The 15,962-nt window shown below is 46.7% G+C and overlaps 1 protein-coding gene across 1 annotated transcript; it reads left to right on the top strand.

The window, feature by feature from the left end:
- The first annotated feature begins 265 nt into the window (after positions 1-265).
- LOC125727761 (kremen protein 1-like) lies at positions 266-15,915 on the top strand. The gene is made up of 9 exons (XM_049004670.1): positions 266-553; positions 8,205-8,367; positions 8,926-9,017; positions 11,305-11,429; positions 11,712-11,865; positions 12,208-12,540; positions 13,331-13,531; positions 14,006-14,090; positions 14,201-15,915. Exons 1-9 carry the CDS (start codon positions 478-480, stop codon positions 14,355-14,357), a joined length of 1,386 nt encoding a protein of 461 aa, XP_048860627.1. The 5' UTR covers positions 266-477; the 3' UTR covers positions 14,358-15,915.
- The last annotated feature ends 47 nt before the right edge of the window (positions 15,916-15,962 follow it).

The raw sequence follows: 15,962 nt of genomic DNA, 5'->3' as shown, positions 1-15,962 counted from the left end.
AATACAATTCGCCCCTCGGGGTAATTTACCGGGGGATTTCCCACTTAATTAGAATTTCTTTAAGCTTTCTTTTAACTTTGCATTTTTTAAGTCATTGGTGTTTGATAACGGAAGGCATTCCTCCTACGGGGTATTTTCTGTGCAGTTGGGTGCACTGGCTTTAGGAATACGTAGTGCTGACAGTTCTGCGGCTCTAATGGTCCCCCCCCCCCATCCCAATACACACCCAACGTTTACAGGTCCAAGCAATTGGGCAGATCTGCTGCCATGTGACCTGAAATCGGATCTCACTGTCACCGCGGCCCCAGTCCGCGTTCATATCTGCCGCTTGTGGGGCAGAGCTGGCCGCACTTAGCACCGGTCGCAGCCACGTCTGCTTCGTCCCTTCAGCTCTGATCACCTGCGATCCACCTCCTGTCTGCTTGGACGGAGAGAGAAAAAAACCTACATTCCTTTGTCATTTTTATAAGCGTAGCGATGAACTCGTTTTTAGCCTCTGTGCTGTTTTTTGCTGGGTTTTTCTGCAGAGCCACTTCTTATCAGTTAGGCACAGGTAAGTAGCCTACTTTAATGTCACCTATTCTTCCCCCCCCCCGCACCACCAATTCTGATTCGTCTCGAAATGTACCGATTGATCTTCTTTCTTGTCCATTTACTATCTGGATCTTGCAAAACACGTTTTGATTTACTTTAATTAATCGCGCTCACTTAATTCTGAAAAATCTGATGATCAACGGTATACCATGACAGTACATCTCAGCTGCAGAATCCTTCAGTGTTCTCTATTATTCTTCGTAGGCATTATACATTTATTGTCGAGAAAGAGGTGATATTTCCATCTATGCCGGTCTCGGCACCTGACACTTGCGGTAAAGTTTAAAAAGCTGTTGGATGCGTTCCTATTAATAATCTAGGACTCATCTGCAGGAAGATCTGACGAAGGCAATACTTTTAAATTAAGTCCTACTTATTGTTTTATATTTGCTTTTAACTTAATTTTTTGTTAAATAGTGTTAAGGCAAACGTTCATACCCTATTTCACTGATATTGTATTTCTTTTTCCCTGCTTGTCCAAACCATCTTACAGTTTTACTGGTTTATACAGTCGGATGTTTTAATGGAGCGTTAAATACATTCTAACGATGTAAAGGTATCCCGGTCCCCTTTTCAGACCAGCAGTCTTCAGGTTGTAAATCAGAGTCCTCCAGAAATGCAGAATCTCTTATTGCATGTCATAGTTATCTACAGAATATTTTTCCGTTTTCACTCTAGTACCCAAATAGGCTTTGACTTCTTAATGTATTTAAGCAAGCATCGTTGCGCAGTGCAGAATGATTTTTCACGTGTTTCCCGACACGAGTTTATGTGTCTTTGCCACGGCGAAATGTGTTTCTTATTTGGGTTAGTGGAGCGTTAACTTGTTGAGGACCGGATCGCTGCGGGAAACCAGAAGCCGCGGCGAAGGACGGCGATCCCCGCGCTGTCTGCCCGGACCCTCTTCCTTTTAGCATTGCGTGGGTTTCTAGGTACAAGTGATGGAAACCAATGAAGATGCGCCCGGTCACCTGTAACAGTGCATAGTGCCTTACAAATTACGTTTTAAGGATTTCTTAAAAGCTTGATGTTCGGGATGATTCAACGGTGTACTGGCTGCCAGCCCACTCTAATGTATGTATTGGACTAGATGATAGATTTTCTATTGTTACGTGAACGAATTCATTCACTTGGAAAAAACAGGAACCAGAGCATGGATTTTAATGTATTCCCAGTTTTTGCAGTTAGTGTTCTGGAACTTAAACGGCTTGGATCGCTATGTATCATATATTTGGATACCGACTTATTTCGGAAACAAAATATCCTGGTCAAATTGTAATTTTTTATTGCTTTGGATTAAACTATGAAAAAATGACGTAGTGATGAAACGATTAGAGTGAAAATTTATTTAACTGAAAGGTTTCGGATCTCCAGCCAGGTAGAGGCAGCTGCAACTGACAACTGTTGCCAGGAGAAAATTTATATATATATACTCCTTTTGCTAAACAAGTAGAGCATTGTGATAACAAAGGTTGTGGGTTCTAATCCCAGGGAGAACACATAAATTGTAGCGCTGTCATTTTGGATTAAATTGTAAGATAAATGAATAAAAAAATACACGTATATTCAACTCGTGTTCTCAGTTCCTGTGTAATGTGTAAATCAATGTGTCCCGCAACTGAGCTAGCTAGTAATGGTGAACGTCTGTCAGAAATTTGGGGCTGTAGTTGGTTTGGAAGATTATACTAGGGATAGTACAGATCTTTATGACTTTGGACGGGACATCATTTACCCGGAACCGGACACGAAGGAGAACTCGGCTTCTGTCTCTTATTAGAGGCCCGTCCAAGGCCGTACACAGAATGTTCTGGGTTTTATTTCAAACAAGCAAACACCGCTTTGTTTCTTGATTCTCGCCAGATGCTCTTGGTAAACAACTTTCCAGATGTGGCCTGGATGCTGCCTGAGCTCGCACATCAAAGGGCACGCCGAAAGGACAGGCATTCCAGGCCTCCTTGTCATTAGAGCCTTTCCAAAGTGGACCAGGGGCAGGTTAGCTGGCGTAGGCTCTGTTAGTAGGAATTAAGCCTAGTTTGTGTTTCACTTGTCCGCATGCTGTTAGGCTGCTCGTGTGGTTGTGGTCGCAGACTTCTGCATGCATACTGTATTTGTCAGTGTACGCAGATGGTCGTGGGTGGTGTTTACGTATGGCAGTGATATTCCACCAGAGCAGCAGGCTATCAACTCTTTGCACATGTGCAGTCAGCATGCAAAAAGTCAAACCCTAATGACATGCGGACAAGTGAAGTATGGGGTTGGTCTTTGCAGTCCCCTTGACCGACTGACCCTCTGTCCTCTGTTCCGTCCAGTGGAGTGGACAGCGTGGGCACAATGAAGGCTGTTGTGCATACATACCACCCTGTACAGTTCTGGCTTGGGGGGCAAGAGGGTTTGATTCCAAGGAGGAAAAATGGGGTTTGCATTCTGAGAAACTGCATTTTGGATTTGTGATGAAAGGCAAATCTGTTGCTGGATGGGGATGGATGTTGGACTTCAATACATTTACTTAATTTACAGAAGATTCAGGAACATGACAGAAGGCAGAGAAACATCCTCCCACTGTCCTGCGCTCAGATCCGATCAGAGACTAAGTGTTTTCATTACAGGGGTTCATCCTGGCCTCGCTGGAAGATGTCATCTGTCATATTCTGTGGCATGAAGATTTCAGCTATTCTTATTTAAATTTACTTGAAGGATTTAATTATTGATTTCTAAGAAGTGAGTGCTGTATGGTAAGGTCCTTTCCGGCCCATCTTTGGCTCACTAAATTAGAAGGGTGAAGATTTATTGCAGGATCTGAGGATGTAGATGCCTGCTTGACAGACGTATGCGGTGCTTGAAACTCTTGGCGTAGCTCGAGGAGCTCCGATGGCTTTTCCCCAGTGACGCATTGGCAGGAGAAGCACATCATTCTGGGCCTGTTGTCATGGCGTCTGGCGCCTGACTTGCAGGACCGGGTTTTGGCAAACGGGCACTTCAGTCTTCATGGCCCATGGATTAAGACAGAAGTTTGTTCTGGCTCATGATGGTTGATGGACATCAAAGGCTAAAATTCACCCCAGGGGTACTTCAGGAACTTCCCGAATAGAAACGCATAACTGGTTGCTTAGGCTGGGGTCGTGAGGACCAGTTACCAAACCAGTTGTCTTCGCTGCAGATTTTACGCTGTCAGAAAGTTTAAAGTAAAGTAAAATAGTTTTTATTGCGGAGATGGAAACATGACAGGATCCGCTGGCTCGCCCAGTGCCCTCATTCTGTGCTGTATAGCGTAACCTCTTCAAAGACATGAATGCCAACCAGATCATGAAGGTCTTCTGTTTCCTCCATGTCATCTGTGTACAAATAAAAGGTTGACAGACTGTGGGATAACTTCTCACGTCTCTCCCACTTATTCCTTTGTAAATGCTTCACGGTACAGAGGTTAGCAGTACCACGGACGGGGCTCCCAAAGGCACATTGACACGTTACCCATCTGTGGCATGTAACTCCTTAAGGTACCTAAATCGGCCTGGCATCCTGCCAGCACCGTGGAAAAAATGACAAGCTCTCTAAATAAAGGGAAGCTGTTTTTTTTTTCCTTCTTCTTCCCGACTTTCCCCACCCTCCATTCCTAGGCTTCATTCCTAGACCAAAACCACTATATGGCTTCGGGAGCAAATTGTTTCCTTTGCATTATCCCAGACACTTTGAGGCGCCATCTCTGGCAAAGGAGTGTACTGCAAGGGGTGCATGACTTGTAGGTCTGTTGTCTCGGCGGGAATTTGCAGAGAAATTTCTAGGGGTTTGTTATAACCCAGTTCAAATGAACTCCCCCCCCACTGGTGTCACCTCAGTGATCTGTTTCCTCGAGTTACCTGTCCTGCTATTCAGGTATGAACCAGCTAGTCTCTTGCTTTAATGTAGCCGAGATGGTGACTGATGTCTGACAAACGCTTCAGAAGGGCAAGGTGATATAAAGAATATAGAGTAATTAGAGTGTTTGGGTGGCGGATTCTAATGAAAGGTTTGGCTTCTTTTTTTAACGCTTCCAACTCTTACAGATTTTTCACGGCTCAAGCTGTTCACAGTTGGAATTGGATTCACTGTAATCATGGAGTTTGTCTTGGCACACTTGGTCCTACTCAGCATGAAAACAAGATACGACGACAGCGAGGGCATCACAGACAGTACTCTGACAGACAAGCCTGCAAGTGCAACTATTGAGACCTCTAATTGTAGTACAGAGACTTTCTTTGTACTGCAACTGCCGGGGTAAAGTTCCCTGTTCAAAGGTACAACTATTAGCCCCTGGGGCAATCCTAACCTTCCAAGTTTCAGCGGTGCCATTCAGCCTTGCAGTCACAGCAGGAAAAAAACAAATAAAAATGCAGTACGACAACCAAAAAGAAATTCATAATTCAAGCTAATTATGGTTCTTGATTCATTTGTAGCCCTTCATGAAAGAGTGGCCTTCTTGTCCGTCTTCCTGCATGCGTGTTTGCGGCTTATGTACGTACGCGCGTGTGGGGGAGCAGTGACGCTTCACAATGCCTTTATTTAGAATGAGAATGAGGCGGTTGTCGGGGTTTCCTGATGGAAATGTGCTGGGCCTGAGGTCAACCTTTCAGACAGACGCCATCTTGAACATGCAGGAATTAGCTTCACTAGGCAGACTGGCTACTGGTCTCTCACGTGGCTTTGTCTTCTGAAGACCTTTCAAAGACGACGTTCTTCCTATTTAAACGTCTCGTCGGTTGTGGCTGACGTAACGGGATCCTTCTGAGAAAATGTTTTTGACCACAAATGTGTATTTTTGTAGTTGCTTACAGTAATTTCATTCTTTATTTTTGAATGGCTCGTGTGTTTTTCAGTGTTGTTTCAGAGCTCAGTGGACGATCGTCCATATACGCATCACGGCCCCTTTCTTAGCCTGTTAAGTCAGTAGTCCATTTAGGTCTTTACGCAACCCTGTAATTGTGCAATCTTAGGAACTGGGAGTTTGCCTTGGTGCCAGCACTGGACCCAGAATGCACAGACTAACCCAACAGGCACAAAGGGCACCGGAGACCAGTGGGGTTTGGCTGCACACTCTGACCAAAACCACCTAAACTTAACAAGCTCAATAGGTATTCACTTTTGGGCCTGAGGTCTGAAGCTCTTAGAGGTGGTATTGGGAGAGGCCGATGTGATTGTTAAGCTAAGTCAAGTTGCTCTGAAACACAAATAATTGGTCCTAGTGTCTGTGACCAGGAACTCGGACGGATGGCACACGCTGGAGTCCACCAGGACTTGAACCAAGACTAGAATGATGGGTGAAGAACCCTGGTTAATTTAAAAAAGAAAAATTCTCATGGGAGTTTTACTTGCACAAAAATATTCTGAGGGTAGAACAAAAAAAAAAACGATTGGTCCACAGAGATAACCAATCAGATTGTAGAGCAGATGGGTCCAAGCAACTAGAGGAGGTGGAACATGATCTCTCTGAACCAGTCTTTTTTTTCTGCTTTCAGAGCATTATTTGTGCAAGTAAAAAATGCACGAGTAAGTAAAATACTGTACTATATTTTCCTATTTCAGGAGATATGAAACACATGCAGTGCGTACACGCTCTCCGACTCTCTGCTTTGAATATGTTGTCCTTTGACCTCCATTCTTTACTTTGATAGAGTAATTTGCACGATAACTTATAACAGAGCGAAACAGAAGAAACGCATTAAAGGTCGGTCTTGACCACGAGACTGAATTAGCAGGACTTGACCAGCAATGGAGCAATTTGAGCTTCTCTACCTTTTGAATTGGAATGATTAGGCGACTTTGCATCCCTGTGCCTTTAAAAGGCACGTTTTCATTCCTTCCAGAAGCAGAATGACATGCTCTGATTGGATCATAAGGAGGACCCGGGCTATGGCGCACGTTTCGTTAAGCGCATATGCGTCTCTTGCAGGGCTGTGTGTCTGTTTTTAACGCATTTGTATGAGGTCCACACATGTGAGATGGTAGGAGATGGTTCCTTTATCACAGGCTGAGATGTTAGCAAAGTGTTCTGGTCTCTCCAATACAGCCGTAAAGATTTTTCTTTTTATTAAATATTTTTCCTCCTTTTTCAAATTACTGTGGTTGTTTTCGTGGATATTTTAGAAGAAAAAAAAAACCACAGGGGCTCCAAGAAACTTCCAGAAAGACGTTTATTTTGTGCCTCATGCTCTCTTGATGGGCCTTATGCTGATTTTCATGTTGATTTTTCTAATATTCTTTAAGCCTTCATTTGTTTCATACGCCGCAACCTTTTCATCATTATCCCCCCGATTCACTTCATCTGCTTTTCTGCTATTGGACATTTCCAGTAAAATGTTCACCCACTGATGCCCCCCCCCTCCACTTGCTCTGAACCACAGATAATTAACATTCCACTCATGCCAACAAACCATAGGCAAAATACGGACGGGGGGGGGGGGGCTTTCCGCATTTGCGGCCCCCCGTGACATCCGTGCCCATTCCCAGGGCACCGTTGGCATTGAGCCATTTCTGAGATCTTCTGACTTTCCCCCACGGCCTGCCTTCTTACCCAATGAATTGTTGGGCCCCCTTGGCAGCTTGAGGTTGATGTTGGCCATGAAGGGCAGGTATGTTGGAGCATCTTAGGCGAGGGAGCTGCAAGTTAATAGCATGGCACACAACTATTCACATGGGCTAGATTCTCCACGCAAGTTTTCATAGGTGAATCATCTTTATTATCTACCTGGGTTCTATTTACCTGGGTTTTATGTACCCTTTCATACAGGTTAATCTGGTCCACAGATCATCTAAATGTCTCCAGTACATGTGGGACACAGAATGCATGTACTTGCATTTCGGGTTCGTTCCCTCCTTACTTTGTATGGAAAAAACTCAGAGTTCACATGTCTTTGGAGTGAACCAATAGCGGACAGATCTTGGTCTTTAACTGTTGAACCAGTCTCACTCTGTGTGGGTGAGGCACGGGAGATGGCTGTCTAGTAGAATGGTACGAATAGCTCATGCTCGATATAATGATGCCTTCCTTGGTTCTGAAGTGCCATTCTTGTTTTTCCTGATGAAAATGGATGGTTTTCTGAGGTTAAGTTTTCTCCTGGGGCCCTGATGTGTTTTCACAGCCCTGCTCTTCCCGTTCGGCCATCGCCTCCCCGCCGTGCCATGGTTAGCCGCAGAATCCTTTCGGGTGCCAGAGTCTCTAAACCAAGTGCCCAAAAAAAGGGCAAAATGGACACAATGCCTGATTTTCTTTGGAGGTGCCCCAACTGGCATAATTGGACTTGACAGGCTGCTTTTGGGCCTGGTCTCCTTTCATTTCCTTTTTCCGTTTTGAAACGACCAAGTCAGTAGAAGTATCTGCTCTGCACTTGTGGAATCGTCTGCAAAACCGATCTCAAACGATTCAGTTTGCAAATTCCCGTTCCAGTATGGTTTTTGGGAGAATGCTTCTTCTACAATTTCGAAAGGAGAAGGCATAGGACTTTGAAATGTTGCTAACTGCGAAACATGCATCAACATCCATGCGGCTGACTAGTGACAGATGACTAAGGTATGACCTCCTTGTCCTGGCCTGAGGCTTTGCTTAGAGATGGTATTGTAAAGGGATTCTCCTGTTCTAGAGTGCTACACGGCCAACGGTGAGGACTACAGGGGCTATCAGAACCAAACTAGCCTCCACAACGGTCTGCAGTGCCTCTACTGGAACGAGACTCTCCAGCACCCCTACAACAGCGTCAAGTTCCCCAACGGAGAACGGGGCTTGGGCCCACACAACTACTGCAGGTAAAAGTCACTCCCCATCAGTAGTGCAGAATTAGGCCTTTTTTCATTCACATGAATACCGAGTGTGAATAGTAGTCAAACTTCAGGTCTGTGTTCCTGCTTTGATTATTTGTTCTGGGTGAATGAGTGGAACATTTGAAGGAGCAAAATGTTCCAAAAGAATTGAGACCTGCTGGCTTTCCCAGAAAAAAATCAGTAGAGGGAGACCCAAAGGATGACAATAGCTATAAAGGCCTTTTATTGCTGTTCTGCTACATTTTCTTGTAGCAAAAATGAAGTGTGCACATGTTAAATATCCAAATCCATTGCTGTTTGCATGTTCAGACCCTAAACAAGAACCCTAGCAGACTCTTTAACCTGGGAAAACATTACTGACAAGTTCCTTAGTCTAAATTGTTGCCTTGAGTTTTTTTGTCGATAGAAGATTCCTGGGGGGATTCTAGAAGTACTGACCAGTAAGTCCAGCATCGCTAATCAGAGAAGCTCTTGCCGATATGTCTGGTAAAGTCGAGCTGAGGAGGTGTCCTTTTGTAACGACGCTCTGCTCTATCTCTCCAGGAACCCCGACGGCGATGTGGGGCCGTGGTGTTACGTTGCAGATAATGAGGATGGAGTCTACTGGAAGTACTGTCAGATTACCACCTGCCAGAGTGAGTCGAGTCACTGGTCAAGGCTTAGTTTGGCCATTTGAAGTTTGTAATCCAGCCCCATTGCTGCTCATACTATTGGGCGAAGAGGACTTTAGGGTGAGCTGAGACACCCCAGTAAGGGCACACGGGAGTGTAGGTTTTTGCGTGTCTTAATAAATGCATCCGCATTCGGCAAGTCCTTCACCGTAGTGGTTGACTAGACATTTCCACATATTTATTTTGTGGACACTCTATTCCCTCGTCTTTGTGGTCCATCTGGTGATTCCTACACCCTTCTAGTCTAGGCTCTGCATTATTGGAATCTCAGTGGTATGGGTCTGGACCAGCGTGTTCCAGTGAACAATAGTCTGTTGTCCAACGAATGATGAACTTTAACCAGCAGCTCCTCCCCCAGTCCTGGATAAAAAGTACCCCTCTTGGAGGTGGTGGTGGTGGGGGTTGGGGGGATTCAAGTTATGAATGTTATTTTTGAGCAAAACCATGTTCAGAGAAACTGCAGACATTTACTACTGCACAGTATCAGCCTGTCAGATCGGAACAGTCTGGTGTGGAGGCGCCTGTTTGCTCCAGATGGACTTTTTAACCCCTCAAACCTGTATCTTTCCATCCGTATTTTTCACTCATTCTGTGATCTCCGCCTTGTGACCCAGAGGTGGCTGCAGTTTCCCCGGTCCGGGTCGGCTGGCCGCGGTCTCTCCCGCCACCCTCCTTTCTCTTGACCCCCCTCCTTCAGAGAAGCGGTTGCAGTAATTTTCCTGAAGCCTGAGGCAGAGGCAGGGACGGCTACTTGTGCTATGCTTTGAAATCCGCCTACACCTCGAAGGGTGTCGCTTTTAACCATGCGTGATATGGTACGGCTTAAACGCCGACCGTATTTGAGTCTATCTGCTTAGTATTAGCTGTAAGCAAAGCAGGTGGTCAACGGCACCTAAGATGTTTCTAAGAGTGGACCGCTACCAAAGAATGTAATATGGACAGTCCTGTCATTTTCCATCTCCAGCGGTAACAATGCTAGCATCCTTTAGTGCTGGTCGAGCCCTGAAGGAACTCTCTCCACCCCCCCCCCCCCCCCTTGAAAATGCTCCATAAATGTTATTGAAGTGGTCTGCGCACACCTGCACAGCATGCCTACAGGGAAACCCACCTGAGTGTTGCCCACCCCCCAAGGAATTCACCTGTCAGCTCCGACATGAGCCCCAGATCCAGGTGGGGTTCTGTTACGCAGAAGAACCACAATAGGGAACAAAGACGCAGACCACGTTAACTAACTAGCAGACCGTTAAAGTCCCAAGAAGAAAAAAACTACTTGAAGCAAGGAGACTTTGAAGCCCACGGTGGGAGGAATTATTATGGGCTGTTAATCATTATGTAGGATAACCCACTTCCCACTTGGTTGAAATGGCGCTCAGCAGTGTGCAGTATAAAGACGGCGCACAGTAATAATAACACCTTCGGGTTTAAAGCATTTGTTCTGTAGCTAGTGGAACCTTTGAACGATGTGTTTACATACATCTCGCTGCAATAAACATCCAACTGGGTTTTCAAAAAATGTTTGGGTAAAAACACAGGCCTTAGGAAGCACAGCTGAAAAAATTAGATGAGGTCAGGAGGCTCACCAGTGAGACCTTTTGTTTCTAATAGACTCTGTTGTATATTAATAACGGAGGTGGGTGGGTGGGGAGCAGAAGGATGCAGAAGCTTATACTTCAAAAGAACGTTTCGGAGCCTCTTTGAAAACACCCCTTGTGTTTTGCATTGATAAACTTTAAAGCGAAAGCATGCACAAACGTCCTGGAAAGCACGTCTCCATGCCGACGCCGGTGCTAGACCGTGGCTGTTGGACGTCCTGATGCAAATTACCAGGAGACAAAGATTTTTCATGTGTGTAGACCTGGCCCTGCTGTGGAGGTCTTTATCCTGCTTATATTAACGTCATATATACTTTGGCTTTGTAACAGACGCTCTCCTTTTGGGGGGGGCGGGGGGCTGATGGCCTAGCCACGTAGCCTTCCCACTCGAAAATCTCTGTCTATTAGAAGATTAGCAGTTTTAACTTGGCTGGCATTCTGATCACGTTGGCAGAGCCATGCACATGTGCGCTAAGCAGACCCCAGTAGGGTAAGACGACAAGGTCTGGATCCCTCCCAGCGCATAATCTCATTCGCAGGAAGGTGCCGTGCGAAACCCACCGACTTGAGTGCCATTTCCCGCTCATCTGAAGTCAGCAGGGGCACCATCACTCTGTGCTGTTTGTTCATCCGCCTTTCCCTCCTTTTTTAACACGCAGTGCCTGGAAACTTCGGCTGCTTTAAGGACAACGGGGACCCGCCCACCCTGACGGGCAGCACTGAAACCTCCAACAGGCTGACCATTCATGGCTGCATCAGCTACTGTAGGGCACAGAGGTACAAGGTAATATCACCTCAGCACACTGGCACAGCATTTGCCCCTTTTTTTAAATTACAGTGCAGTTTCAACATCTATGAAGATAATGTGGGCAGGGACTGATAAACTGACAAAAAGAAAGTATTGTTTTGGGAGGAAGTGAAACTAAAATCAAGCTTGTGGCCTGAGAGGAGCGGAGGCATCACAAGACTTTATACGGAACTAGGGGCAGCTAGCAGTAAGCAGTTTGCGGAACCTAGGTCACCTGACATCTCTTGGTTTTGTGTGGTCACATGACATGGTCTGCAGCTTGCTGGCATGGAGGCTGGATATGCCTGTTTTTGCGGCGACCACCTTGACTACACCCTCCACGGGGAGATGCCCAGTACCGAGTGCAACCACGTGTGCTTCGGAGACCACACCCAGCCATGTGGGGGGGATGGCCGCATCCTTGTCTTCGACAGTGAGTTCACGGTGCCCACCCCGCCGAAAAATAAGCCCACCAACCCCAGCCTACCATTTACATCTCGGAGTAGGTATTGTACCTCATGGGAATTTTATTTTACAAAAGTCTTCTGAGGGCAGAACGAAAAATGATTGCTTCAGAGAACAAACCAATCAGATGTCTTGGGCAAGCCTCCTCTAGTTGCTTGGACCTACCTCCTCTGTGAACTGATTGGTTATCTCTCTGAACCAATTATTTTTCATTCTGCCCTCAGAACATTTTTGTGTAAGTAAAACTCCCATGAGCCTCAGGAGACGCAGTTTGCATTAGTGTTGGTGATGTGTCCCGCTTGCTTTGCAGCAAGGGTAGGTTCCTGTGGTGGGAACTACACCTCCCCGTCAGCGGTTCTGTACTCTCCGGACTTCCCTGAGCACTACCAGCCAGGTCGCGTCTGCTACTGGACCATCCAGGTGCCAGGAGCGGAGGCCATCCTCTTCGACTTTGCCCTCTTCGATGTCCCGGACCAGACGGACATGGTTGAGATGCTGGATGGCTACACCAACCAGGTGGTGGCCCGCTTTAACGCCGGCAACCCACCGAGGGACACCACCAACATCAGCGCCGACTTTGCCATTCTTTATTTCTACTCGGACAGTGCTGAGCAGGCCCGAGGCTTTGCCGTGCAGTACCGAGGTGAGACAGCTTGGCTTGATTACACGCAAATGGACTGTGGCACAAACTAAGAACAGCATCACAAACATATGACATTCTTAAAAGACTAGAAAAGAGTTAGAAAGCAGTATCAGAGGAGATATTAACTCCTAACAGCAGTTATATGGGGAGGGGGGTGGACTCTGGGGGCCATCTGGCTGCCAACTCCCTGCCAGGCAATAACCTTAAACAGAAAAGTGGTGATGTGAGGGACTTTGAATCACATGGTGGATGGGAATTCCACATGCTGTGAAATCATTGGCTGGTTTAGCTCAACAAGAGCCAGTAAAGCGACCAATGAGAGGCATGGAAACAAATCCCACCACTACAGAACAGCTATCAGCCACAAATCCTTACTGAGAAGAGTTCAAATATGTGAACACCTCTGCAGCACCAGAACAGACCCAACATGCAAAGGAACCCAATCGTATCCTTAAGGTCCTCCGAGAAATTGCCCGTTTGTTATCCCCAGTGGCCTCCTGTGTGTCTTCATTGTGCCCGGGCCTCCCTGCAGATGAGAGCCTGCAAATGCGTTGCAGACATCTAAAAGAAAATCCCTCCCTGCTCAAGCTTCACTCCTTATAAACAACATCTGTGCTTTGGCAGATCCAAAAAGTGCATGTCACAGTCTGAAATGATAAAGGATTCTGAAGAAAACAGCCCACTGTCTCAGAAATGCTAGCGGGAGAGGGGTGGACATTCCTCCTTTTCACGTTTGTCGTCTTCAACCATCCCTTTGCTCTGTGCTCGTGTGTGCGTGTGTGTGTCTTAGCACTGCCAAGACGAGGACACGGTCCGCTGGAGCACGAGGAAGAAGAGGAGGAGGAGGAAGAGGAGGACACTAGCGCAGCCGACCCGGAGCAGGAGTCTGAGACCACCACAGAGCGCTCCAACAGTAGTCTGAGCGGCCACTCCAACCAGGTGGTCTACGTCATCACCTCCACGCCAGGCGAGGTGGACCACAACATCCCAGGTGCTCACAGTTCTAGGCCCCCTGACAAAGCCATGCAGATTTTAAGCAGTTGCCCCCTTTGAAAAACATCTTTACGTTGCTCCCCCTCCCCCCCAGACTTTGGGTAAGTGCAGCGCTCTTCAAATCTGAACCTCAATCTCAAATCCAGGCCTTGTTTTCAGTTTTCCCACGTAGTTAGTTTAATAACGACCAATTCTGATTGGGCGCAGAGGAATCACACCTGGCTCGCAAGTAAAGGAAGGCTAAAAAAATCAGTGCCCACCCCCGATTTGAATAGCCCTGGGTTAGTGTTGCAGTGATAATCTGAAATTAAATTGCTTGTTCCTTTTCTAAAATGAAGATGTTTGCAGGGTAAACAGTACAGGGTGGCAATTTGTCTCTCAGCCTTTTGTCATCCCTATCACCTGCTTTAATGTCTCCTGCTTCCTCTGAATACTTGTAATTCACCTTCACCGTCATCTCGTCCTATCACAGCATGGACCATGTACGCCATGGCAGCGCTCTTGACCCTGGTCGTCATAGCGACGGTGGCGAAATTCTTGCTGCACATGATTGAGAGGTGAGATTACATCCGCCGCCGATGGCCGTCAGTCTGCGTAGACGTGACCGCAAGTGGCGCAGTCTCTCTCAGTCTGAAGGCGCTCACCAGACTCCCGTTTCTCTCCGTAGGTCCTCATCCTACCCCGACCTTGCCGTACCAGAGACCTGTGCTCAGAACACGGCCAGCGACCCCTGGGTCATCCTGTACCGACCATCCACCATCTCGCTCTTCAAGAAGAAGCTAAAGAGTCACCAGGGTGACCTCAGCCCCCTGGTGAAACACTAGCAGCCCTGCAAGGGACCTGTCTCCTGTCGGCCTTTTGGGGGAGGGGTTTATACCAGAGGAAAACAATGCAGCATCGCACAAAGCACTTATGGACCAATCAGATGTGGGAGGGGAGGGGCCAGGGCTCTCCTTGGGCCGGCACTGCTTCTGCACCAGCCACTCCATCCCTGCTTCTTAAGCTGCTTATCCTCCTATGAATATGGCCAGTGGCCGGGTCCATTGGTTAGAAGACGCTATTACAGGAGGAGAACGAGGTTCGTCTTCACGGCCCCATTCAGGACAGAAAGCGCAGCGCCTGCCGCGTCTATGGGTGACTGCAAGCGATGGCCCTCTTCACCTCTGCACTCAAGCCTTGCCGTCACGCCTAGTCTTGCTAGAGGACTTCTCCAGCCACCATTGGGGCATTAGGGAACGCTGAGCAAGGGCCCAACTTTCCGGAGGAATTCCATCATCATATCACATTAACTGTAGTATGAATCCACTTCACACAGCACTTCTGTAATTAATAAATTGAGTAGTCTGAGCTTTATGTCCCAAAGCATGGATTGCAGTGAGAGCATTTTACGTTTAGAATCTTTGAGCCAAAGCAACGTCCAGGTGAGTCAAATAGCACATTACAAACTCAGGCAGCCCAAAATCTAACCCCAGGAACTTCAGTACATTAGTACTGACTTTCAACTAATTCAGCCACCCAGCCATTTGACTGACACTCCTATACAAATCACATTTATATACCAGGAAGGACTCATGGGAAATGGGAGAGTTGAAAAGGGGGGGGGGGGGTCACATGAAATGGTAAAATGTTATGCATTTCAACATAGAATGAGGGTGGCAGACAATCAGGATCCGAGGCACAGCTGCAACAGCAGGAATTCAGTACGAGTTTCTACGCCGCACTGGCCGACCATGGAAATGGCGACCGGAAAGGGCAGGCAGGGAATGTTTCAGGAGAAGAAAACATCACAAGTGCTACATTCATGGCTCACGGAGTACAGGCTGGTGGGATGTGGAGATGAAGAGACTGGACGTTGTGTTTGGGCGATTTAATCGGCGCTCGTCAGGCACATGCAGAGGGGGGCCAGTCGCTCCCGAAGAAGCGAGCGGCTCCATTCATTGTCTAGGTGCACAAATAACTTACTAGAATGACAAAATACTAAGAGGCAACCTGTTATTTATTTGTTTGTTTTTTTGGGGGAGGGGGTTTTTTATGGGGGTGGTTGTGTGTGAAATAATGCAGCGTTTACGCAAGTGCCTCTGCAGCAAGCCTAAAATGTTTTCACCACAGCGCCACCTGCTGCCTTTGTACAAAAGGGAATTTTATACAAATGTGAAATGTTCATAGGTGTTTAAAGTCATAAGTACAGGTTTAACTGCTATATACACTATAAAAGTTATAACTTGGTTTGGTTAAAAGTAGCTTGGTGCCTGTTGGCCACAACAGAATGCTAGACAATATAGTGTCACCTACCATGTAAAATACCGATAATTATTTAAAAACTTTATTTTTGTCTGTTTCAATGAATGCATCTGGTGATTTAATAAACAAAATAAGCACTCATGTTTCGAACTCTTCCCACGAGCAGTCTAAGGGCAGTGTGAGCGGAT

The sequence above is a fragment of the Brienomyrus brachyistius genome, unplaced genomic scaffold (genome assembly GCF_023856365.1).
Source record: "Brienomyrus brachyistius isolate T26 unplaced genomic scaffold, BBRACH_0.4 scaffold117, whole genome shotgun sequence".
NCBI lineage: Eukaryota > Metazoa > Chordata > Actinopteri > Osteoglossiformes > Mormyridae > Brienomyrus > Brienomyrus brachyistius.
This window is presented reverse-complemented; position numbering and strand designations above follow the sequence as displayed.

Bases quoted from the DNA above. Each gene is read 5' to 3' on its own strand.
- LOC125727761 (XM_049004670.1), top strand. From the start codon at position 478: ATGAACTCGTTTTTAGCCTCTGTGCTGTTTTTTGCTGGGTTTTTCTGC. The intron at 554-8,204 runs GTAAGTAGCCTA...CTCCTGTTCTAG, and splicing joins TTCTTATCAGTTAGGCACAG to AGTGCTACACGGCCAACGGT. The intron at 14,091-14,200 runs GTGAGATTACAT...TTCTCTCCGTAG, and splicing joins TTGCTGCACATGATTGAGAG to GTCCTCATCCTACCCCGACC.